This window comes from Contarinia nasturtii, unplaced genomic scaffold (genome assembly GCF_009176525.2).
Source record: "Contarinia nasturtii isolate CC-2019 unplaced genomic scaffold, AAFC_CNas_1.1 Cnas_scaffold_928, whole genome shotgun sequence".
Classification (NCBI taxonomy): Eukaryota; Metazoa; Arthropoda; class Insecta; order Diptera; family Cecidomyiidae; genus Contarinia; species Contarinia nasturtii.
Genome location: NW_022198275.1, coordinates 3,108,676 through 3,133,177, shown reverse-complemented (window position 1 = coordinate 3,133,177; position 24,502 = coordinate 3,108,676). Strand labels below are relative to the sequence as shown.

Here is a 24,502-nt window from a genome sequence, read left to right as displayed (position 1 = left end):
CCTCTCATTCAAGATCTTCTAATGATAAGAAACATCCGTTTTCCATTTACAGATTGCACGATGGATGAATAAAACATAAAAATGTGTTTGTAATCAATGTTCAGATTTATTTTTCATCCTACGAAATATCAAATTAATTTAAATAAATGATTTCATCTGTAAACAAAAAGAAAACATTCTGAATTTATTTTCATAGTTTTATTCCACTCCGTATAATGTATTGTTGTAACAAAACAGTGGAAAAACTTCATTTACTCTGTTTTGTGTAAATTGTAAATATAACAAATTCCAATTTATAAATTATTACAACTTATATTGTCGTTCCTGATGCAAATTATATGCTCGTTAAAATTCCGAGCAAAAAACCATGCATACGCAATTGCGATTTTATGCACGCAAAAAAAAATGTGGATGAGAGAAAACAAATTTCCTTGAATTGATTCAGATGAAATCTGCATTGTAAGTGGTACAAATAATAAAGTAATTTCTAATTAATGTCGATCTCATTAAATGATCTTAAATATTTGAAATTCTTAGAGTATCGATTAACATTAGGGAGGAAAAAAAATCAAATTTTTTTCTAATAATAAATGAAACTGAAGCAGATTAACAAAGCAAATAAAAAATGGATTAATTTAACCTCAAATCAACTGTATACATATGCATAAATGAAATTTTAATTTTTATTTTCTGCTTTTTTTGTTTCGGTATAAATGTTTTTTAGTTTCATTTTTTACGAAATTTTCCTTAATTTCTTACATAAAATTATTTGTAAATTTGACCATTTTCTTTTCTTTTTCTAGAGATGCAATCAGTTTCATTTTTTTTTAACTTTCTGTGTTTTCTTCTCTTTATACGAAGCCGAAGTTCTTATTCTTGATGGCTAACAGTAGTTTGTGTCGTAGAACGGCTTTACTCGAATACAATGGAATATACAGTCGTGATATACATGTATTGGCTGTTGGTAAATGTGCATCGTCGGCCGGTCGAATTGTCACGGATGGCATTGGCTGGAAACCTTCTTCAGAGGCTGGTAACGCTGGTGAACCAGTCCAGAAATAAACCTGTTAACACAAACAACAATCTGTAGTTAGTATTAATTCGTTCATAAGAAAAATTCCAACGCAAAAGAATTTACGAACCAAATCCTGTCGTTCCAAGTTGGTCATTTTTTCCACGATGCTCCACAACCATCGTTTGAATTTGATTAATTTTTCGCCACTTTCGCTGGACTCATCGTTGAACGTTGTATATGAAATTAATGTGCTCACATTTATATCACCAACGCCATTCAATAGTAATCGCAAGTCTTCAGCTGTCAAAAAGTCTAATGCACCACTTGGTAACACATCAAATACACCAGATCGAATAGCCTTGAAGAATTTCGAAAAAAAAATTATTCATTTTCGAAAATCGATTCATATATAGAAAAGCAATGCAACGACACTTACCTCCAATGATTTCTCGTGTGTTTTAATTAGTCGATAGTTTGCATAAAGTCTTACATAATCGTAGACATTTACTTCGTTCACTTGAATGTTTCGTCCATTTGTGACGAGCTCAACCGAACTGTTACCTTCTTCAGGCGTCAATGTAATTCTGTAATGAATATCAGTATGTTTTAATGCTGTAACTAATTAAATTGATGTTTTTTTTTTCAAATTCGATGAAACTTACACAAAGTTCAGTTCCAAATTGGCTAGAATATTAACTCCGTCGTTCTTTGTCGACTCACAAACAAGTTGTCGAAGGCTTTCATAAACCACCGGATCAAAGAATGCTAAATCGTGGAAGCGTATCGGTCGACCTAGGATATACTTCAAAACATGTCGTTGCAGGAACAATGGGAATAGTTCATTTTGCAACAAACATAATCCAATCAATCTGAAAAAAATCATCAAGATAAAAAAAATAAAAAACAGAAAGCGTGAATTGATTCTTACCTTCCAACATTTCTAAATGCATTCAATCGTTCGTAACTACCGAAACCTTCGCGTGGGCTATAATAACCGCACTTTCCGGGTGAATAAAATAAAGGCGCATAATCGTCGATTGGACTTTCATCCATTCCAAGTACCACAATTGGATCCATACGTTGTTTGGCTGGTGTTCGTGGGATCGCAGCCGATGATGATGTTCCACTTGCATTGTTACCTAAACCATTGTTGCTCGAATCTGCATCGACGAAGAGATAGTATCTTAATAATGGTGTTCATGTTTATGATAAAATTTAAATGCTTACCCATTTCTTGTCGTTGACGATAAAGAATTGTGTCCATGGCTTCGTCGGCTTTTTGTCGAAGTGTTTCTTCCGATGCAAGAATAATGAGAAGTTGCGGTGCCGGTAATTCAAGCAGCATACCTGTAATCTTTTGTGCATTGGCCGGATGCAGAGCAAACACTTTTGGATACAATCGTTCGCCCAATTGTTGTAGATTATGTGGCAGATGATCGTTTAAATTTGAATTTGAGTTGCCGCTATTATCGGTTAAGTTGGATGGTCGATATGGGCGAGCATCATAGTTGAGTGATCGTTTTGGTTCGCGATTTGGTCGCCATAATGTTTTATTTCCGGATATGCGACGTGTTGAGCTACTCGATGAATTTGATAAATCGCGACTGCTTTGATTATTTGATGAGCTACCGCTGTTGCCAATGCGATGACGTGAAACAACTGCAAATGGCATTGAATATTTGCCAGTCGATGAACTGGTCGATGATCCAACTTGTGCGGCATCAAGATTTGGTAATTTTTCATTGGCGAGCAATGCTTCAGCGATTGATGTGTAAAAACTGCGTGCAACGCCCGAACCTTCTCCCGGTTCATCTTTGAATGTTACTTTAACACGATTGAAGGCAAGTGGTGGGAATAGACGGCGATTCTGATTATTGAAATGTGTATTTAATTCTTTGAATGTTTGAATCAAAAGATTGCTACGATTTCGTTCCATTTTCAATAAAGTTAAATCGCGTTGTTGTGCATTTCGTAATTTTTCCATGTGTCGTCTAAATCGGGCCTCTTTTACTGGAAAACCACGTAATTCGTAAACAATTGAACCGGGCTCTAGACCAACATCTTCCATAAATACTCGACCGAATAAATCAAGCGATAATCTCCATCGGCTCAACAATAAATCCCATGTTGGTGGCGGCGGTGGTGTTGCAAATAAAAGCGTTGGCACAGATGGTGTGACTCGGAAGTATTGACCACGCGGTGCCATCGGATCATGTACTTGACGTGTAGTAGCATTCAAATCGGGACTCGTTTCGACCGTTACATTGGCCGATATCTCTTGAATGTCCATTGTTTCGGCATGTTGCATAACATCATTTTGATTTGCAAAGTTCTGTAAAGAAAGACATCAGAATTTAATTAAGTATGTTTGGATATTGAAGCACGTTTCAAAAGTGCAAAAAAAGTAATCAAATTAAGATTTTGTACACTTCGTATCTGTTCCCAAAGAAATGACTGAATCATTTTGAGATCATCAGAAAGTGAATTTTCGTGTCGGGTTTAATATCAGTGCGAATTGAATGTTGGACTTTCCATCAATACGGTATCTATAACCCATTTGAATTGAATAATTTTTTTTCCATAATATACTCACCAATGATGCAGACGATCCAACGCGAACGATGACACTTTTTGATGGCGAACTTGAACTACTTTGTCCGGACATTTCACTGGATGTGGTTAAAGCACTTGAATTTGAATCAGTTTGTGTGATGGTAAAGCTTGACGGATCGCCTGGCGATTCTTTATTTGAACTTTCACTTTTAACGGTTTTTGCAAAGGCCGATGATTTTCGTGGTGAAACAATGATTTGTGGTCGAATGGTGGCGTTGCCTGATGACGTTGATTCATTGTTTTGTTGATGTGTATCAAATGCTCTTGTTTCACTTTCGGCGTCAATCATTTCAGTATCACCGTCCAATTCAAGTTTGGCCACCTTTGATTCGACGCTTGCTTTTGACAAATCTTGTGGTCCATCGGTGCGTTTTTCATTTTCATAGAAATCGAAATAGGTTTTCTTCTTCAATTGCATATAAATATTATATCCTTCAGGTGCTGGACGTGTTGGTGTCTCTTTCGATGTGCTTGGACCCGGTAAACTTTGATTGTTGTTTGGTGTTGTACCTGCTTTACCAACTGTCTCCGTTGCAAGTTCATTTTGATCTGGTTTCTTTTCAATCTTTTCATCGGCTGAATCAATCGACATTAATTGATCCTCTTGAAGTGTAACATCGTTGCTTGACTCCTCTTTGTCGTTGACATTATTGACCAGACCTGAATTTGGTGCCCGTTGCGCCGGTGACATTCCCAAGTGTGTTGGTGGCAATTCCAATGGCGATGATACTTCGGACGCTTCGTTTATTCGTCGTAATGTGTCCGGTTGTTTTGGAATTCCAAAAAGATCTTCACGGCTTGCATTCGGATGTAGTAAGTGCGGTTGATCGGCCAACGGTAAGGCTTCATTCATTGGCAACGTAAATGGATCGGGTGGTGGACAACCCAAACATAATGTCGATTCTGAACGTTGAAAGAATGTGTGTCGGCTGCCCGACGCATTTGATAGTTCGTCATCGATTGATTCATTATCACAGTTCATTTGAATCTCGTATTCACTGTCATCGTTTTCATTTTCATCGGCATCCGTCCATGAGCTACTGTCCGATTTGTCGTTGTCGGTACTGGAACGCATGTAATAAACAATACCATCGACAACATATGCAATGTGACGTAGTGCCGTTATATCGAGAACGGGCAATGAATCACGATGTTCTGAACTATGCGATCGCATCAATGATAATGCATACGTTAGAAAATCACGGCGCGATGATTGTGCGTAGTTATCACGATCGAAATTTCGTTGATTGTCTGTATTTCCTGAAAAATTAGGAAAAAAACGATGAAATTTCGCAGAATTCAAACAGAACAAAGTGCCAAACGTACCACTGAGAATATTTCGACTTCCAGAATTTGAAGAATCAATCAAACGAGTGCGTGACTGTGAACTGCCACCGATTACATTCAATCCACTCAATGTGGCTGACGATGATGCTTGCGGAGGAGCTGAATTCAAATGAAGCGGATGTAATGGATGCGACGGATCTGTTGAATGGGTCAATGATGCACCAAAACGTAGTTGAGCTTCTGTTGCATCCATCACATTCAAGACCCAATCCCATGTTGGCTTCAAGCGACTTTCCAAAGCCAACTGTTATATCAATATGGAAAACATATAATCATTAGTTTTTATTCGTTTGAAACAATTCGACAAAACAAAATCAATTCGAATTAATACTCACATGTAGTTCGTTAGCTTCTTGATAGGAAATGTTCAAATTTTGTAAATTTCCGCCTGCATACATCTCATTAACGGTATTGAATAGTTGGCAAACTTGACGTAAAATAATGCCAAATGCACGTGCTAAGCTGCTTGCTGTGGTAAGCATTGATGGTGGTTCTTGTGCTGCTGTAACCGGATGATTTGTGGTACGACGCAATGCAGCTGGATCAATGAAAACCAAACCAGAACCACTGAAACAAAAAAACACACAAAAATATTTAAGAAATATATTCGACGAATGTTCCAATGATGAAGCTTACCTCGTCAAGCGAACAGTTGAGCGTGTTGCATCACGATTTCGAATGGCCCATTGCATTGATTGCGGTGCCAAATTACTACGTTGATTTCCACTGGTTGTAGTTCTACGTTCCAATTGTTCGTCATTGAAAATGAAATCCTCTTGTGAATGTTCGTCCGTTTCACCATCTTCCGATCCATCGTCGGGTGGGCTTGAATCATCTGAATCATCTTCATTAAGAAGTAAAGATACGACACCAGTATCCGAACCGGCTGTTGCACCCGTTTGAACACTACGTTGTGCATCTTGTGTGCTTTGATTGTCATCGGAATCGGATTCAGTTTCAGCTTCGTGGAAAAATTCATTGTCACTCTCGCCTTCGGGTACAACTTCATCATTTCGTAATGCATCTTCGTCGTTATTTGAACGCGTTGAATTGTGGCGATCACGTTCAGAGTGTGTTTCATCTTGTTCAGAAGCATCACCATCATCGGCAGCATTATCAATGACTGCATCATTGTCCATGGCATCGTCTAAATTTCGGAATCGTTCACTTAACCGTGCACCCAAACTAACATTATCAATTTCGGCTCTCAATGTAGACAAGCGACTACCGTCAATTTCGCGCGCTGCAGACGGTGCCAATGGTTCAACACTGAATAAATCATCGGCACTATCGGTTGTTGATGATGTTAATGAAAATGGTGCTGTTGGTCGAACAACACCCATTCGAACCGGAGCAATTAATGCATCGGCTGTATCGATAAGTTCTTCAATCGAGATTTTGATCAACATTTGGAAAACACGTCGACACGTTTGAATGTGTTTCATTTGTGTGGAGCTGGTTTTCTTTTCTGGATTTGGTGCTCGTTCCAAACTGAATACAACAAATACCCGGGCCACTGAACGAATAAAACGTCTTGCAACCTTGTGTGCTTCATCAATTCGATTCGGTATTCTTGCATTTTGCAATTCTCTATTCAATGTATTGAGCAATGTGTCCAATGGATCGCCATTGCATCGAACGAATAAACTGTGTGTGAATTTATCTAGTAAAGTTGTGCCACTTTGTCCTTGTAACGATGCATTTCGATCTTCTTCGTCAAGACGATTGTTGCTTGAACCCGAACCCGATACAAGCTCTTGATCGGCGGCTGTCATGATCATTGCTTTGACCGCATTCCAATCAGCAAGCATATGATCGAGAGCTTTTTTCGCAAAACGTGGCGGTTCCAAATCATGATCGGGCATATCATTTTCGGTATCAAGTGATGGTGTTTTTCGATTGCCAGTTGTGTTTCGTGCACGTGAACGATATTGACGTTGTTCGTTTGTTTGACGACCCACCGTTTGAATGAGAAACAATAAAATTGGTTCGTTGCGTGAGTTAACACGTCGCACCAAATCAGTTTCAGCCACAAGTTTTTCTAATAGTTCAAATCGTTTTTTCTGATTACCAGCCACAAGTGCTTTGCATTTACATTTTTCCCAACAATCACAATATGCCGTTGGCGATGTCTTTTTCAGTTTACAGTCGTGACCTTTGTGACAGACTTTTGCACATTCGGTGCAACAGCACAGTGATCCAGTCAGACCGCATGTTTTACACTCAAAAATGTCTTGATTTATGTGATCGGCACCGGTCCATGTGAATGAGCATGTATCATTACAGCACAAAACATACAATGGTGATTGGTCGGGCGATGATCCTTGTGGGAAGATCATTGCATCACGAAGATTTGCATCACCATTTGCCACTTGTTGTATAACATTCAATAGATTTTTACCAGCTTGATATGCTCGAGATGAAACCGCTAACATGAATGGAGTCTGACCTTGTGCGTCTTTGGCGGAAAGCAATTGCTTCAAATATGGTTGAAAAACTGGACTTCCGCAAATTTGACCAAGAATCAGTGTTGCATTTTCACGACGTTCAGCCGGATCTGATACAAAGGCAACTTCTCTGGAACGTTCGCGTGTAATTTTATTCTTCATTCCGGTCATACTATCCTCGTCACCCGAATTCAATTCCAATTCAGCTGGCCAGTATGCAGGGAACGAATTCGATTCATCTTGTGACGGAGCATTGATATTTGAATTGCTTGCCAGTGAGTCAATGTCACGGGCACGACGCATCATTTCACGTAAACTCACACGATTGTCTCTTAGATTACTGCTAGCCGATGGAATCTGTGCACGGATAAGATAATTGAAAAATCAATTTATTAATTTGATACTCAGTTTATCACAATTATTTCGAAACTTACTTGATAGCATGGGAATTGTGTGTCTAAATTACAATCCATATTACTACTACTCAAATTCGAAGCGGGTAGATTCGAATTATTTGAGTCATCGTTATCCTTGTTACTGGTTGGCGAACACATTGACACACATGCATGGATAATATTTCGATTTCCATCGCATCGTTCATTCAAAATTGAATTGATTTGACCTTTTGCATCGGCGCTCGATTCAATTTGATTCAATATTGTTTTGAATCCTTTAAAGTCACATCTTAAAATACGTTGCATAAGCAATTGTGTTTCGGGAACTAAAGCCAAAATGGCAATTTGTGATTTCATATTCGCACCAACCGAATTCAATGTAATTGTTGTTGCTGCTAAACATTTAATCGGTTGTAAGTCTAACCAATGCGGATCACGAATTGCATCCAAACAATCTTTAACTAGCGGATAAATGGTGCTGTTGCCATCACGTAAAATTAAAACGCTATCGTTTGTTTCATTGGCGCATGTTAGCGATACATTGTTCTGCGATAGGCCCAAGAAGGCATTTATGTCAGTTGGAAAGCTGCTGTCATGCTCCAATCGACCGGTATTTAAATTATGCAAACAATAATGTAATTTTGAGCCAGTTCGTACGATTGCATGTATTCCTTTTGTGTCAACCGAAATGGTTAGGATTTGTTGTGGTGCGGTATCGGCTACGCCTGCCGTTGATGTTGTCAACGAAACGCGTCTGGGTGTCTTTTGGAAACATTCTGGTACACGAGATGCAGTTGCCGATTTTACTGACATTAAATCTTCTTTTTTCATCAGACGACAATCTTGCCATGCATCTGCATCATCTTTTGACTCAGAACCGGATGATGTTGGGAATCGAACGGCTGCATAATGACCATCGATTTTTAAAATACGACCAATTGGCACTGAACGTGTATCTTCGACAAAAACCACATCTCTGCAAAGAATTTAGATGGTAAGCATGGTTGGCGATTTTTTTTTTGCGAAATTATTTATGGTTGCACTTACTTCAACATCCATTGTTCTTCATCTTTTTTCGGGTCGCTTTCTTCTTTGGGTGCGGCTCGTTTTGCTCGTTTGTGTGAGTTCACACTACCTGTATCACTGCATGTGCCTTTAATTTGAATATACAAATATGTTATTTAAATTTGCAAAAAAAAAATCGTGATAAAAAAATTATTTACTTGAAGCGGGCGACGGTGGTGGTGGCATATCCAAACGATCTGCTGTTTCTTTGTTGCTTCCACTTGCACTGGGTTTTGCTACACTGCTTGTACCTCCGCCACTTGCAGCTATATTGACATTTGAAATAAATGGTGATGAAAATGCAAATGATATAAAATTCCTCAATTTACCTTTGCCACCTTTCTCGACCAAATCTTTCAAATCACTTGACGTCAAGCTGCTTGATGGAATTGAGCTAGTAATATTTGAAGATGATACGGTGATAATTTTAAAGCGACACATATCAGTTAGGTCCCAAGCTGAGTTTAACAATTGTCCCACTTTTGGAACGCCATTCGAAATGGTGAATCCAATTGCGCCTGGTTGATACATTGGACTATTTTTCATGCACACCTGACTGCCAACAGTCAATTCAGCTGAACTGGCGCTTGAGCGAATTGGTTTCTTCGACTTGGCCTGTGAATGAACAACGTTCGACTAGATCATTTAAAATCCATGTCATTAAATAACTCAGTGATTTTTCATTTATTTTTTTATTTATATATATAGATATCTCACCTTTGAACGATTATGTTTTTCCCATAAACGTTTGCGCTGTTCAAATGGTAGCACACCCCACCAATAAAGACCATTATTTTCCGTACGCACGACCGTATAAAGTGTACATGTGTACAATGAATGAATTCTTTCGTTTACAAATTCTGGAAATAATGTGGCAGCATGTTCGAGCTTATTGCCACTGTGACCAAGCAATTCATCCATCCATGTTGCGACCCGATTACTTTCGGTTGCAATGGTGCATCGAATCGATGTAGCTGATATTTGACACACTTTTTCATAGATTAAATTCAACGATTGTGTTTTTGGATGAAAAATGCTTGGATTTTCATGATTTTTATACGGTTCGCTATCTGACCATCGCCATTGATGTAGTTCGCCTTTCGTTGAAATTGCGATAAATTCTGAATGTAAGGCGGCAATGTGTGTGAACCGAACCGGTGAATCACGTTCTGGCCACAATTCCAAATCATCTGATATCCATAATGGTAATCCAGATGATGAGTCTTTCTTTTTTGAATCTGTCATAAATGCAAATATGAATTTTTAAATAAATACCAATCATCATTTACCATCATATTTAAATCTTACCGTTATCTTTTTCCCATTGTGTTTCTTCGCGTGAATTTTGAAACCATCGTCTTGGTCCATAATATTGCCGATCACGCCAACGACTGAACGAATCACGATCTACAGCGCTGCTGCTGGAACCACCGGCACCATCTGAAACACGCAATTGTAGTTAGTACATACATATGGTTGACATTTATGTCATTGCTATGAGTTTTAACATACCTGGATTTGATGCGCCTCCACTTCGACCACTTCCAGATGCATTATCGTTCGATGTTCCGCCTAAATTGGCACTACTATTTGCATTGCTATTCGCATTGGATCCACTACCAGCATTGTTACTATTACTCAGTTGATTGCGATCGTTCCGAACCCGACTGTATAATAAACTTGTTTCAGAAATTGAAACAATTTTTGGTTTCGATTAACGATTTGTTTGTGTGACCAGATTAAAATTTTTATATTTGAGAGTGTATACCATGTATTTAAAATGTAAAAATCAATTAATTTCTTTTATTTTGATTTCGACTTAATTCATTTTATTCTACACAATGTTCGTCATTGTTTGTGTGAAATTTACTTTAATCATCGGCCAATGAGTGCAATTTAAAACGCTCTCAAATATCATTTTATCGGTCGCACACAGGATTGCCAATAGAATCGATAGTTTTAACCGATAGCTTTGTTCATTCCAATGAAACGACAATTAACATAAAATGAATGAATTGAAAACAAAATGGAAAAATGGAAATTAAGTGGAAAATGAAAAGTATGTAAGGCCGTTTTAAAGGTGGTTTTTTTTTGTTGTTTTTGTCGAAGCAATTATGCCTCATTTTCACTCTCTCTCTCTCAATCGAAACTCAATTTGTTTTTTAAAAAAATATGATATCGAGACTTTTGATATACTTACTTGCGAATGCTAGAATAACCGAACATTTCATCTGAGAACATAGTGTCTGCGTCAATAATAACACTGTTGTCTGAATGAAAACTGTTGTCTAACAACGATATTAAGTCTTCCGGTGCATAATTATCGCTGCCCTCTTCCGTGTCATCACCTTCTTCATCGTCACGCGATAGCAAATTATTAACGGCTAAATTAACATCCAAATTTGTACGCTATCAAATGAAATGAGAAAAATTGATACAAAATTGTTTAAGAATTTCAACATCTTTTTGTTTCGTGTGTGGCAAACGAAAATAATATTTACCTGTAATTCTCGAATGATAACATTGCGACTCTTGCCCTGCAAAACAACTTGTGCTTGCGAAACTAATTCTTCTGGAACGAATGGTGCTGGCACGGTAACCAATGGTCTTCCTGATGAACCGCTGCCAATAATTACACCTGTGCCACGTGAACTGGAGCCAGAACCAGCTTGACTGCCGCTGCCATTGTTACGAACCGATGTTGTTCGCATGATGCGTGCACGCGAACGAGCCAACTGACGTGACGTATTCGCCGAACTCTGTTTTGCATTTGCCGATGCATTGTTTGCATTTGACGAACCAGCTCCACCAGCATTTCTATACATTTTAATCAAAATTTTATTTTATTTTTCGATAACAAAAAAAAAACAACAACATTGTTTTTCAATAAATTATGGTTTTTGTTAACATACCCTTTGTTTGGTTCTGATTTGCTCAAGTCTAAACGCTCAGCGATAACGGTAAATGCAACTCGTAGTGCACGACCATCTTCAAGCAGTAGACCCAAATGTGATGGTCCAATGACTATTTGTTTTACTGGTGTTTTCAACGATTGCAACGCTTGAGGACTTTGTGCACCATATTTATTTATTTTATCGGCAACTTCACGAATTCTGTATAAAAAAAAATAAATGACAGTAATAAATATGAGGGCCCACACACAGAATCAAATGGAGTATTAATATTTATTTTCGACGGTTTTTCGGCTTGAAATTTCATATCTATAGCATATTTAAATGAAAAAAAAAAAGTTTCCGGTCATGACATGTGCTCTAATTAAATCAGTTCCATCGGCCCAGCCCAACAACATATAATTTGTTCGTGTAATCTTCGATTGGAGCAGAAAAAAACATTCAACTCAAAATAAAAGTGCAAAGCAGAAGCGCATACATGTTTAATGGTTGTTACAATTTAGCACGAAAAATGTGCTGACATCCATATTTTTTTCTTCTTCTTTTCCTTCTAATGTGTCTACAATACACAAAATCAATATGGAGAAATATTTTTTTTTTTGGATTATGGAATTGCGGTCGGAAAAATCTTGTTCAGTAATTTAATTATCTGATGTGTTTGGATTTGATCATACATAAAATGCAAAAGCGGCGAGAAGAAGGAAATGTTCAACAAAAATACTGCGATTTCGACGCAAAATACGAATGAAAAAAAAATGTGTGATTCGAACACGATTAAACATGTATTCAAGTCCAAAACGTGGTTTTTGTTGTTGCAATTAATAAAATTTAAGTATGTGTGACTCTTTTTATTTGCAGGTTAACAACGTTCACTGTACGTTTTTCTTCTTCTTCTTCTCTCTCTCTCATGTATCTACTGGCACACCGTTCATATGGTTGATTCATTTGTGCTGAGCTGTGTGTGCTCAGTGTCGTCGCATCATATGAGAATTTCTTTTGTACAAATCACGGCACAACAACAACATTCAATTTTTATCGCTGCCTTCAACACTTACCTATCATTCAATTGGTCCTCACTGCCCGATGGTAATGGATGAACCACAAAATGTAGCGATGATGATGATGTTGATGATGATGATGACATAATTTTTTTTTTACTTTGAAAATATACACTTGCTCAACACAAAAAGGCGTAAATTTTCATGTATTTTCCACCACACCACATCAATTTTTCCACAAATTGTGCATATAATTTATCGATTTGTTTTAATGTGCGCAATAACTAATATCGTAACCAACGAAAAAAAGAAACCACATTCAATGCGTAAAGTTAAAAATTCTTTGAGAACAAAAGAAGGGTACTCTTATATTTTTTGTCACCAACTTCACGACTTGCTTTTATTGTATTGATTGCTTCGATTGTGGTGAATGTAGAACAGAATGGCTATCACTTTTTATGCAATTTCGATTAAATTGTCTTAAATCCTAGTTAAATTCAATGTTTTTTATATTGTTTTTTCAAACGCAATTCGACGAGAAAATGAATTGGAATTTTCTATCGACCATTTGCGGCCATATTTTTTCGCGATTTGTACACACACAATGGGGAAAAAAACTCTCTTTTTGTGTTCCTCTTGTTCGTCGATTCTTTTCTGATTTGTTCGCTCGGTGCCAATAGTAAGCATTGTATTTTCCCAATTGGAGTGAAGTTAGTTGTGAACACATGACACATTCATCGGCGGATGGCGCTCACAACGACACTTCATTCGACACAATGAGTGCATCTAAAGAGACACCGCACATTATCTATTTTGTGCATTGATTGAATTTTAATTTCAAATGAAAAAAATTAAATACATTTCATTGGAATTTGTCAGATTTTTTGACTTTTTTGTTGTTAAATTTTTATTCGAAGATGAAAAATAAACTGAACAAAAATAAAATGTAACAAAACAACAATAATATCAAAACACAATGAACAAACAACTGTTTGACGCATGCTAATTTGAATGTATATACCTTTATATACAATGTATTGTATGTTGTATATATATATGCCTTCAGGCTTGAATGATACGCACATCAATTCAGAAATTTCAGTACATGTGAAGATGTGCGCGAGCTAAAAAGACAAGACGTAGAACGCGAAAAAAAATTATTGTTTGATTTGAGCTCTTATTATTGAATTAAAATTTCATCAAGGTATAATAAAACTCTTCAATTATTTACATTCCGTTGAAATGACTGCCAGTGTCCTTTCATCGGAATTTTGTGATAATGTGGTCAATGTAAGTTCCAAATTTTGACTGCTAAACATTTTGTTTTGATAAAAAGTGACTTCGTCCATTAATGGTGGTATTTTTTTAATAAAACTTCCCTTCGAAAAACCAAATCGCATTTAAAACAATCAAGGTGAAAGCGAATTTTATACAATGATAAAGAAAAATCGGCAATAAAATGTTCATTTCTAAGCCATTCATTCTATTGTTGTATACGGACAGCTGAATGTTGTGCAATGACGTAACAAATGACGGAATATGCATAAAAAATGAAGAAAAAAAACACACATATATATACGGCAGACAGAATAAAAATTTCATGAATAGTAAACAAAAGTCGTGAAATTGTAAATACACGCGTCAACTTATCACTGAAATGCCGACAGAGCTGCTTACATGCTACTATCCAATTTGATACGTCTCTGTATAAATATTACATTCCAATTAGCATTAGAGTGCAGTCACACATCGTTTAAAGGAAAAACGTTTGCATTGCTAAAAGTGATTTTTATAGGCCATGCCAAATATCAGCCTATCGCATTCAATGAGTGTTAATGTAAAAGAATTATTGAATGTGACGTGAAGCATGGAATATCGCTGAAACAATCGGTCGCTGTTCTTTTTAGCTGGCCAACGAAAAATGCTAATTTTTTTTATCGATTTTCCGTTTTTTTTTTCTGTTTAGCCTCGCACTTGTCGGTTCGAAAAGAGTGTCTCATTTGTGTGCGCACTAAATAGTGATGGTTTAAGATAATAATGTATCGGAATATTTAAGCTCGTTCAAAACGTTCTCCATGTTATTGTACCGAATACATGCGTCGTAAAAATTGCGGCCAATTGTTCACAATGATGATGTCGCACTGTCTAAACACGACCCCTTGTCTCTTTCGAAATATTGATTTCATAAATAAATTATTGCATTGAATTGTAACTGGATTAAGGAAATCAAATTTGTTTTTTCTTCTTCTCCAAATACGTTATTGTGATTCCACGAACTACTATATCAACGTTAAATCAAATACATAGATAAAAAGCTTCGGATGACTATTTGTTCCTTTTAGTTCATGCGATGTTGCTCAATAAGTTTTTTTTAGTTTTGTTGTTACGCGTTTTTTTTCTCTGTGGTTGTCGTCGAAAAGATTGCGTGTTAGAGAGTAAATTAAAATACAATTGATAGATAACAAAATAAAAGGGGTGAAATAAACGAAGACACACAATTCATTTTCTCAAATGCAATGACAAAAGCATGTATATAAGCACGACTCAAATAACATGCACCATACCACATAGAATCGATTCGGAAAATCTCTCACTCCATGTCACCACATCATGCACATAAAAATACTGGCATTGAACTTTCCACTTGGTCTGACTTTGTGTGTTCGCTTTTGTCATGTATCCACTTTGCGGCTAATCCATATACGAAAAGGAAGAAAGAAAGTGTGAGTGAGTGAGCGAGCGAGTGAGTGAGAGAAATAAAGAATGAGAATTTGTGCTTAAGAGGCATACTACAACAATACGTGGAGAATGGAAAAAAGCGACATTATCGTTTTGTTTTAACTTCAGAAAAGTGATCAAAAAACAAAAAAATGTTTACATTCGGTCTATTTATTTCAGGTTTGCCAACATCAAACTTTTCAACCATGAAATGCTATCAATCTGATGTGAACCAACAGTAGTTTAGCTAAAGCCAACGACGACAATAGAAAACAAAAAGAAACAACAACTACAAGAGAAGAAGAACTAACAGCCATCGAATAACAAACTGACAACGATTCCAATCCACAGAAAGGTGCAAACACAATAGAAAGCAACGTTTTCAAAAACTTCGATATAGATTATAAACCAAATGTGACAGTGTAAATGTGTCTTAAGTGAAGAGTGGCGCACGAAGGACTCAATCAAAACGATAGCAAAAGAATATAACAAGCAAATTGAATAATTGGCTCTGAATTTTCGGTTCAGTTTAAAGAGAAAAAAAAAAGAAAACGTAAAATTGCTACTATTCATATGGTACGTTTTGAATAGAATTGTTGTGTGTTTATTTATTTTCTATTCTAGAAATTTTTGATTCATTTCTCTTTTTTAATTTATATTTCTTGTTTACACATATTTTTCAAATACTTTCTATGTTTTGTCTATCGTTTTATTTGACCTTTTTCATTTGACACATTTGTTTTGATCGTTGTACATGTACATCTGTATATTTGGCACAAAAATCACTCAATTTCACAGTGAGCGTACACAATTGATTCGATTTTTGCGAGAAAAGTTGAATTTTTAAGACAATCCATAATTTAAAAAAAATATGCCAACCACATCGAAAAATCGCGTAAGAAAATGCATACGCAACCGAAGGAATAAACTTAATCGGGCGAGAGGTATAGTTTGAGTATATTTTACATTTTTTCAATTTGGTTTTTGTTCTCTTACTCGTTTACATAGTTAACAATTATTTTTAGTAGGGGTTTTTGTTGTTTTGACATAATCCATTTACTATATTGGAAATGTATGTATGTTTGATACTCGAGAAAGCCGAGTGACATAGATCCTTATTAAAACGAATGTTTGAATCTTTAATTTTTAATTATAGGCGGGTGACAGTTTTATTAACTTGTATAACAAATTGACTAACATCACTTAAATTCATAGATAAACAAACAAAACAAACAAAACAAACAAAAAATTATCGATGACAATGTCTGCGCGGCTAACGAATACAAAACAATTTACTGCTCTATTTCAATATATCTTAACTTCGAATCTGTTCTATTTTCTCCATTTTCAATTAAGAATCGTGATTATGACACTTTGCATCGATGCTTTAGTTTTTCTTTTCTTTTCTTTTGTTTGTTTTTTTTTTTGTTGCCATTAAATTTTGATAAAGAGTCTCATCAATTTTAATTAAAATTGCCAATTCATCGATGTGGTTGCAAGCACTCTCTACATCATTTATTGTTGTGGAGGTTGCTTGATACATCGACAATGGCACATTTTCGCTCTTTCTCACCATAAATATCGCATAGACTGGTGCGCAAACGACAGAGAACGAAAGAGATTGTAAATTGTTCGAGAAATATAAATATAGTAAATAGAAGTCACCAATGAATATAAACCATAATAAGTTCGCTTCAAATTAAAAGCGCTTCGAATTTGTACTTTTGTTCATTGAATCTTAAATTGTGAAATAAATAAGCGAGCAATCGAAATTAATAAATTGGACTGTGATGGGGATATATGCGTCACTTGTTTAAAAACCGTTTCATTCTCGTTCCGAATAGTGTACGATAAACAGTCATCTTCCAGCTTTTCTCGGTTAACTATCGATTTTAATTTGAGACTTTATAGCTGCAATTTTTTCTCCTTCATTTCTGTTCGTTGCTATTTGGTTTTGTTTTGTTGTTTTGTTGTTATTGTTTCAGTCATTTTGGCGTTCTCTCATTGGCAGCTATGTTATTCATTAATGGTATATTCGAATTAACACTATATGATCTTGTTGAACTTGTTTAATTTGCTTGTGCTTTAAATTTTGGCTTTCATTTTGCGAAGCTGTCAGTTTGTGTTTTACTTTTGACGCACATTCACTGACCAGTCTGGCGAGAACAGAAGGTTCAGCTTCATTTTATATTATTGCTTTTCGTGAAAAGTTTTTTGTTTTGGATAAATTGATAGCTTCAGCAAGTAAATAAAAAAAAGTGAATGTATTAAACTGATTTGTGCACTAACAAAAAAAAAATTGATTCCAAAAAAGTTTTGAAAAAAATGGTTATAAATTCCTTTTATGTTTGATATTGTAGTGTTGAAAATTTTGGCAGCCGCAATGGAAAATGTTGATGGTGAAGCGTCTGGTCCATCGACATCTGCTGAACCGGAGTCATCAACGGATTTTTATAACACAGGGCGCGTTGGTCGACGTAATGCATTACCCGATATTTTGTCTAGTCATGCGACCGTTTCAACGGCCGATCTTCCCGAACAACTTAGTGCGTTAACAACAAGTGATAAAAGTGTGGCATCAACAAGTAGCTCAAATGTTGGTATGGACATACAACCCACAACCAGTACAACTCAGATATCGACCACGAGCAGCAGTTGAATACATTCATAAACATTCGTAAATTAAGATGCACACCAAATTACAACAGAAAATACATACACATATTATATAGTTAAAATATATACGATTCAATTGAAACGACAAACCCCTGAAAAAAAGATTTCAACGACAAGAAAAACCAAATGAGCCGAATCACAAAAAAGAATGGAATTTAATGCATAGAAATTATCATCATAATATATTTTTTTGTAGTTTATATAAAAGCCTATAGACGTTTCTAGTTGTATAAACAAAACTCATGAAAGTTCTATGATATAATTTGTCACATTTAATTTATGCTATTTCTGTGAAATGTAAGTGCTAAAACTTTCGGAAAAAAGTATGATTATACATCAATATTTTGTAATGCACACCCTCACTCTCACTCTCTTGACTTCTCTCTATCTCTCCTTTGTGTCTAAATGATGTTGTAATGACCCATCGAGACATAAAAATATGTGATTTGAAAAATACTATAATTTTATTTGCTTTGGGACAAAACGAAGTTCTATAATTTTATATATAATTTTTTTTTCTCAACCGAAATACAAACTCACGAAAAAAAAAATCAACAATCTATTTATATGTATATCGATATAAATTTGTTTGTCTAGTAAGATGTCAATGGGGATCAATTGAGAAGCATATTTTGGTTGATCATTATTTTTCGTTCAACTCAATAAACTTGTATCGCTCGTGTAGACTTTCTATATACAACACACATATATACACATATATACACTATCGACGGTAGTGTGATAAGCAGAAATTGTAGTGTGAGCTCAATATTAAATAAACAAATTAGAAAAGTTTAATCGAAAAAACGACAAGAGATGAAAATAAACAAAACTGTACCATGACAAAACCAATTCTTATGTCATTTTTAGCCAAAAGTGATGAAATATTTTTGAGATTCAAGGAGGAACCGATCACTGTACTATTATGACAGGGAAACAAAAGGAAATGCGAAAGACAAAACTATCTTGTAACAATAAAAGTATGACCAAAACATCATTTGGCTTGTTGATGTTATTATTAGTTAATTGTATCTATTTATATGAATAAATAAATAAATAAAACAAAAATCAGTTTGGCACTAAATAACATCACAAATAAATAAATCTGAAAAATAAAGTCGCACATCGATTTCTTTTTCCATAATACATTTCAATTAGCAAGAAAAAAATTAAAATGAATGATAACAACCAGACAAACCTCATGTCAATTAAATCCATTTGAATTGTTCACTATTTTCGTTGAACTTGAACTCCGAAATCGATCGCATCAATGGAATTTCATAGATGATTTCAATTAAACCTCTATCGTCTTTTTTTTGCTTTAAAGCATTTTCCTTTTTATTTTAAGAAAATTCGATGAGCTCTATATTTAGCACAATTGGTGTACTTTATGTATCAACTAATCAATTGATTTTGCAAATATTATATTCGACGTACATTTCATTCAAATTCAAAGTGTAATAGTTTTTTTTGTAAAACTGGAACTGAAAATCTATCGTGAATAAAGAACTTTAACAAGATAATTTACGGAACCAATGACTCAAAGTCACTGGAATTTATTACTTGACCCTCATTCAATTGATTGATTGCTTGAATTTAATTCTATTTTTAAGAAAATTACAAAGACTGATTTGTATAAAATCATCTCATTCATACTCCGAAACTAATTGCGCGTCAGGTTCAGTATATTCAAGTGACTTGAATGAAATTTTCTTCAATTTTTCAGGATTATTTAATATTATAGTTGTTTAAGGTAATTTTTTCTCTTATATTTATCCTCTTTAAATGACGATACTTTGGTAATGTGATGGAAATTCAATTTTTAAAACCGCAACTCATGTACATTTAAAATATCACATATGCCAAATAACCGTAAAAAGCGAAACTGCGGCGCTGCCGTCGGTGTCGGTTACGAAAACTACATTTGACATTTGGCTTGCCATGAAGTAGACGCCGTTAATTAGGTGAAGTGTCAAAACAATATCTTTTCGCTGTCTATACAATCTAAATATTCTGCTCAGTACACATAATTAATTAGTCTCTCTCACACAGAACACACAAAGTGTTTGGGTGATTTTAACCAGTATTTTTTGTATATTTTTGGAAGAAATAATCGTTTTGTTTTGTGCACATTTTTTTTTTGAAGAATCAAATCGTAATTATTTCGGATTTGTGGCGTTGGTACTGCAAAACAAACAATAAATAGAGTTGCAATGGCGGGAGCGGGGAAGCACTTGGAAGGTGTTAGAATAAAAAAAGACCTCGTCCAAGAGTCACAGTTTGCCGAAGCGGACAGTTCGTCCAATTCAACATCATCAAATGCAGCTGAAGCAGTAACACGCCAGAGTTCATTGCAGCGGATTCAACTGCGAAAAGACAGAGTAAGTCACCAATAACAAACAATAATATATTCAATATTGAAAAAAAATGGGGTTCAAATTATTATTATTTTTAAATAGTTGAACAAATTGCCGAGAAATCAACGAATGGCCAAATTGAGTATGTACTCTGCATGTCAAGCGGACGAATGTCGGTGCACTGGTTGGAAAACTCCCGATGAAAATCGAAAGGGTGATGTGGAAAATAATTATATACCAAAACCAACGGAAGAGTGTCGAAATCAGAGTTGTAGACATCCATTAGAACAGCATATTTCACATTTGTCGGATGTTACTGACGAACAAACTTATGAGCTGCTCGGTGCAGTGGTCGATGTGGAGAATCTGTATATGAGCATGCATAATGAAAAAGATGATGACACAAAGAAAGTGTATTATTTTTTGTTTCGGGTAAGCATTTATTGTTTATTTATTTTGCTGATTTTTTTTTAAATCGTTAAACATTTCAACCTTGCACTTCAATAGTTGCTGCGTCAATGTATTTTAACTCGTCAACAACCAATCATAACGGGTCCATTGGGTGATCCACCATTTGAAGCACCATCCATTGCAAAGGCGGTCACCAATTTTGTATTTTTCAAATATCAACATTTAAGTCAGGTGGAATTCCAAATTATGACAGACGTAGCAAAAACGTTTTTGCATTGCATGAACTATTGGAACTTTGAAACACCGAGCGCCCGATGTCAATCGCTAACCAATGAGGATGCATCGTCTTACAAGATTAACTATACACGTTGGTTAATGTTCTGTCATGTGCCGGCCTTCTGCAACTCTCTGCGTCACTTCGAGACTACACTGGTGTTTGGTCGCACTTTTCTTAAAGCAGTCTTTCAGGTTAGTTTTTTTATTTTTTCATGTTACGAACTATTCAAAATATAACCAAAATATGTATATTTCATTTTCACATGCAGTATGTATCGAGTCAATTGTTAACAAAATGCCGCGATGATAGTGATCGTATGCCAATTGAACGTCGTGCAATGCTTTCATATTTGCCGAAATTCTTGGAAGCACTCAAAAACGAAGTGGTCAATGAAGAATCGCCGATTTGGGATCCAAATTTCAAGCAACCAATTGGTTTGATGATGCAACGAAAGCGTGATCGCGAACAAATGTCAGCAAATATAAAGAAACCCGATAGCAAACGACAAAAACGAGATGACAACGAAGAATTATCCGATGAAATTGTTATTGAAACGATCAAACGGCTGAACGATGCCAATTATGCAAACAAAAACGAAATCGTATTCCCAGTGAATGCACCGCGTGACGAAGCGGCAAAAGCTGAAGAGAAACGTGGAGAGATTGAGTTTCATATCGTTGGCAATTCGTTAACCAAACCAGTCAATAAACAGACAATGCTTTGGCTACTCGGTTTGCAGAGTGTTTTCTCACATCAATTGCCTGACATGCCGCGTGAATACATTACCCAATTGGTTTTTGATTCGTAAGTTTTGAATGGCACAAGAGCAAATGAAAAAATGTAAATAATGAATTTATTTTTATTTATTGTAGAAAGCACAAGACATTAGCACTTATCAAGAAAAATCGCCCAATCGGTGGCATCTGCTTCCGAACGTTTGCATCACAAGTAAGTTAACATTCACGATAGATCTTTTGAAATCATTCATATGTTTCGTTTTTTGCGTGCAGGGTTTCACCGAAATCGTATTCTGTGCAGTCACTGGAAATGAACAGGTTAAAGGATACGGTACACATTTGATGAATCATTTGAAAGATTACAGTACTGGACAGGGTATAAAACATTTTCTTACTTATGCCGATGAATTTGCCATCGGTTATTTCAAGAAACAAGGCTTTTCAAAAGACATTAAAGTCGCTCGTCCGGTTTATGCCGGTTATATCAAAGGTAATTCAAAATGAACATAGTGTTTTTATGTGTCAATTCAAACAAATTGCATTTTTGTACTTAAAGAGTATGAAGGAGCAACGTTGATGCACTGCGAACTTCATCCGTCGATTGTGTATACACAATTCAGTTCGGTGCTGCGTAAACAAAAGGAAATTATAAAAGAATTGATATCACAACGTCAACATGACATTCAAAAGGTTCACACTGGTTTGACCTGCTTCAAAGAAGGTAACAACATTGCTCGATACAACGAATCACATTAGAAGCAAGAAATTGTTTTTAATCAATATTTTCTGACATTAATTGTATCGATTTTTTTAGGTATTCGAAGTATACCAATTGAATCGATACCCGGATTGCGAGAGGTGGGTTGGAAAGCTCAAGCTCGTGCACCACGAGCAGGTCGTCCACTTGATGAATCCATCGATCCGGATAAATTGGCCAGCACATTGAGTATGGTATTGGTGGCAATTCGTCAACATTCGGCGGCCTGGCCATTCTTAAAACCAGTTGATAAAACAGAGGTTCCAGATTATTACGACCACATCAAGTACCCAATGGATTTGAAATCGATGCAAGATCGATTGAAAAAAGGGTAATGAATCTTGAATTTTTTCAAAAGGAAAAAAAACTAACAAAATCTCAATGTTTATTCCACACAGATACTATGTAAATCGTCGTTTGTTCATGGCTGATATGGCCAGAATATTTTCAAATTGTCGACTCTATAACTCAAGTGGAACTGAATATGTCAAGTGTGCAAATAATTTGGAGCGTTACTTCCAGACAAAGATGAAGGAGATCGGTCTCTGGGATAAATAATTTTTTTAAAAAATAAATATTTTCCGATTTTAATTAAAAATGAATAAATAAAACAATGTTCATTTCAATAGTTTAATTTAGAATATTATGTTCGTGTATTTTATTTAAATATCTTCGTTTAATGGTTTCTTTTTGTTCATACGTTCTTCCATGCGGACAATGCGATCGTTCATTGAACGCAAGGAGTCCTTTAATGAATTGTGAATTTCATCGTAACGTTGCATGGCCAGTGTAAGGCTCTCTTCCAGGAGGTCGTTCTTTTGACCCAAATCGGATGTGGTTTCATTCATTGCTTTGAGTTTATCGGTGACATCTGGCATCGAACGGAAGTATTCGGCACCCAATGTGGGTTCCAGTTGCTTAATTTGTTCCAATTGACGAAATGTTTCTTGCAATTCTGGCGCCATCATTTGCAAATAAACCTCTTTTGCGCGAATGTCTTGTTGTTCTTCGACGAAATTCGGATCCAAATATTTTTCCAATTCGGCTGAACGTTCGGTAAATTTATTGATTGCATCACGACCGCTCGTTGCACTCGATAGCAATTGCGATGCCGACAATAGTGACTCGGTCAATGTTTCTGTCTGGACATTGCTGGGCTCATTTTCCGATGGCAATGTTCCCAAAATTCGATTCAAATTATCGATTCGCTTTTCAATTAAATCCAATGCATCCATTTTTATCTAATCGAGAAAGAAAAAAAATTACCATTACAAATCAGATGACTCATATAAGACATATAAACGTCAACAATAATAAAACATAAATCAAAACATATAAAAACCAATAAAATTCATATGCGATTTCACCTACCTCGTTAGTTTTTATCTTTTGCAAGAAGTGAGAATGAGAGAAATAATTACAAAAATGTACAAATCAACTTTCTGCGAATTGCAAGTACAAAAAAAACACTTCTTACGCCTTGGAGTGAATGAATAGAAAACATGAAATTATCCAAATTTGACAGAAACAACATTCAAGCTGCTTAGTTACGTACACCGTCACCTGGCAGCGCTGTCTGACATTACATATAACAAAAATATAAACAAATGATAATGACAAAGTTTTCTTGTTAGACAGACACAAACAACACTCATTATACGACAATTTGCAAATGTGATGTGGTGTGTACAAAAATGAAAGAAAGTTGTTGTGTATAAACAAAAAAAAAGGTGCATCGAATGTGACTAATTAGAAAAGTGAAGTGTGGGAACAGCTG

At 35.7% G+C, this 24,502-nt stretch overlaps 4 protein-coding genes and 1 long non-coding RNA gene across 8 annotated transcripts; 3 read left to right on the top strand and 2 right to left on the bottom strand.

The window, feature by feature from the left end:
* Nucleotides 1–634: 634 nt before the first annotated feature.
* On the bottom strand, nucleotides 635–13,459 carry LOC116343081 (E3 ubiquitin-protein ligase hyd). 3 transcript variants are annotated; one of them, XM_031770973.1, is made up of 21 exons: nucleotides 12,850–13,459; nucleotides 11,795–11,995; nucleotides 11,384–11,699; nucleotides 11,083–11,291; nucleotides 10,395–10,561; nucleotides 10,191–10,322; nucleotides 9,600–10,120; nucleotides 9,212–9,518; nucleotides 9,041–9,148; nucleotides 8,865–8,970; nucleotides 7,857–8,793; nucleotides 5,612–7,779; nucleotides 5,311–5,542; nucleotides 4,955–5,219; nucleotides 3,609–4,888; nucleotides 2,243–3,347; nucleotides 1,944–2,175; nucleotides 1,678–1,884; nucleotides 1,452–1,599; nucleotides 1,143–1,373; nucleotides 635–1,064 (listed from the first exon to the last, which is right to left on the bottom strand). In XM_031770973.1, the coding sequence occupies exons 1-21, from the start codon at nucleotides 12,936–12,938 to the stop codon at nucleotides 852–854; spliced, it is 9,174 nt and encodes a 3,057-aa protein (XP_031626833.1). In that variant the 5' UTR covers nucleotides 12,939–13,459; the 3' UTR covers nucleotides 635–851. The 3 variants fall into 3 exon arrangements, with proteins under 3 accessions (XP_031626833.1, XP_031626835.1, XP_031626834.1); XM_031770975.1 differs by having other exon boundaries at nucleotides 9,212–9,497; XM_031770974.1 differs by having other exon boundaries at nucleotides 10,395–10,549.
* Nucleotides 13,460–13,877: 418 nt separating this feature from the next.
* LOC116343046 lies at nucleotides 13,878–15,883 on the top strand. Its single transcript, XR_004201286.1, has 2 exons — nucleotides 13,878–14,082; nucleotides 15,691–15,883. It is a non-coding gene; the product is annotated as an uncharacterized LOC116343046 (long non-coding RNA).
* A 240-nt stretch (nucleotides 15,884–16,123) lies between these two features.
* Nucleotides 16,124–19,183, top strand: LOC116343045 (cAMP-dependent protein kinase inhibitor beta-like). Of its 2 annotated transcripts, none has more exons than XM_031770926.1 (2): nucleotides 16,124–16,454; nucleotides 17,871–19,183. In XM_031770926.1, exons 1-2 carry the CDS (start codon nucleotides 16,382–16,384, stop codon nucleotides 18,167–18,169), a joined length of 372 nt encoding a protein of 123 aa, XP_031626786.1. In that variant the 5' UTR covers nucleotides 16,124–16,381; the 3' UTR covers nucleotides 18,170–19,183. The 2 variants fall into 2 exon arrangements, with proteins under 2 accessions (XP_031626786.1, XP_031626787.1); XM_031770927.1 differs by lacking the exon at nucleotides 16,124–16,454 and adding an exon at nucleotides 17,366–17,539.
* A 989-nt stretch (nucleotides 19,184–20,172) lies between these two features.
* LOC116343011 (histone acetyltransferase KAT2A) lies at nucleotides 20,173–23,359 on the top strand. The gene is made up of 9 exons (XM_031770873.1): nucleotides 20,173–20,567; nucleotides 20,646–20,975; nucleotides 21,051–21,422; nucleotides 21,500–22,035; nucleotides 22,104–22,179; nucleotides 22,242–22,458; nucleotides 22,525–22,689; nucleotides 22,783–23,056; nucleotides 23,124–23,359. The coding sequence occupies exons 1-9, from the start codon at nucleotides 20,400–20,402 to the stop codon at nucleotides 23,281–23,283; spliced, it is 2,298 nt and encodes a 765-aa protein (XP_031626733.1). The 5' UTR covers nucleotides 20,173–20,399; the 3' UTR covers nucleotides 23,284–23,359.
* Nucleotides 23,346–24,230, bottom strand: LOC116343012. The gene is made up of 2 exons (XM_031770874.1): nucleotides 24,097–24,230; nucleotides 23,346–23,966 (listed from the first exon to the last, which is right to left on the bottom strand). The coding sequence occupies exon 2, from the start codon at nucleotides 23,958–23,960 to the stop codon at nucleotides 23,388–23,390; it is 573 nt and encodes a 190-aa protein (XP_031626734.1). The 5' UTR covers nucleotides 23,961–23,966; nucleotides 24,097–24,230; the 3' UTR covers nucleotides 23,346–23,387.
* Between the last annotated feature and the right edge of the window lie 272 nt (nucleotides 24,231–24,502).

Bases quoted from the DNA above. Each gene is read 5' to 3' on its own strand.
- LOC116343011 (XM_031770873.1), top strand. From the start codon at position 20,400: ATGGCGGGAGCGGGGAAGCACTTGGAAGGTGTTAGAATAAAAAAAGAC. The intron at 22,036-22,103 runs GTAAGTTTTGAA...TATTTATTGTAG, and splicing joins ACCCAATTGGTTTTTGATTC to AAAGCACAAGACATTAGCAC. The intron at 22,690-22,782 runs GTAACAACATTG...CGATTTTTTTAG, and splicing joins TTTGACCTGCTTCAAAGAAG to GTATTCGAAGTATACCAATT.
- LOC116343045 (XM_031770926.1), top strand. From the start codon at position 16,382: ATGCCAACCACATCGAAAAATCGCGTAAGAAAATGCATACGCAACCGA. The intron at 16,455-17,870 runs GTATAGTTTGAG...TTGATATTGTAG, and splicing joins TAAACTTAATCGGGCGAGAG to TGTTGAAAATTTTGGCAGCC.
- LOC116343012 (XM_031770874.1), bottom strand. From the start codon at position 23,960: ATGGATGCATTGGATTTAATTGAAAAGCGAATCGATAATTTGAATCGA.
- LOC116343081 (XM_031770973.1), bottom strand. From the start codon at position 12,938: ATGTCATCATCATCATCAACATCATCATCATCGCTACATTTTGTGGTT. The intron at 9,149-9,211 runs GTAAATTGAGGA...ATGTCAATATAG, and splicing joins GGTCGAGAAAGGTGGCAAAG to CTGCAAGTGGCGGAGGTACA. The intron at 1,885-1,943 runs GTAAGAATCAAT...GATTTTTTTCAG, and splicing joins GCATTTAGAAATGTTGGAAG to ATTGATTGGATTATGTTTGT.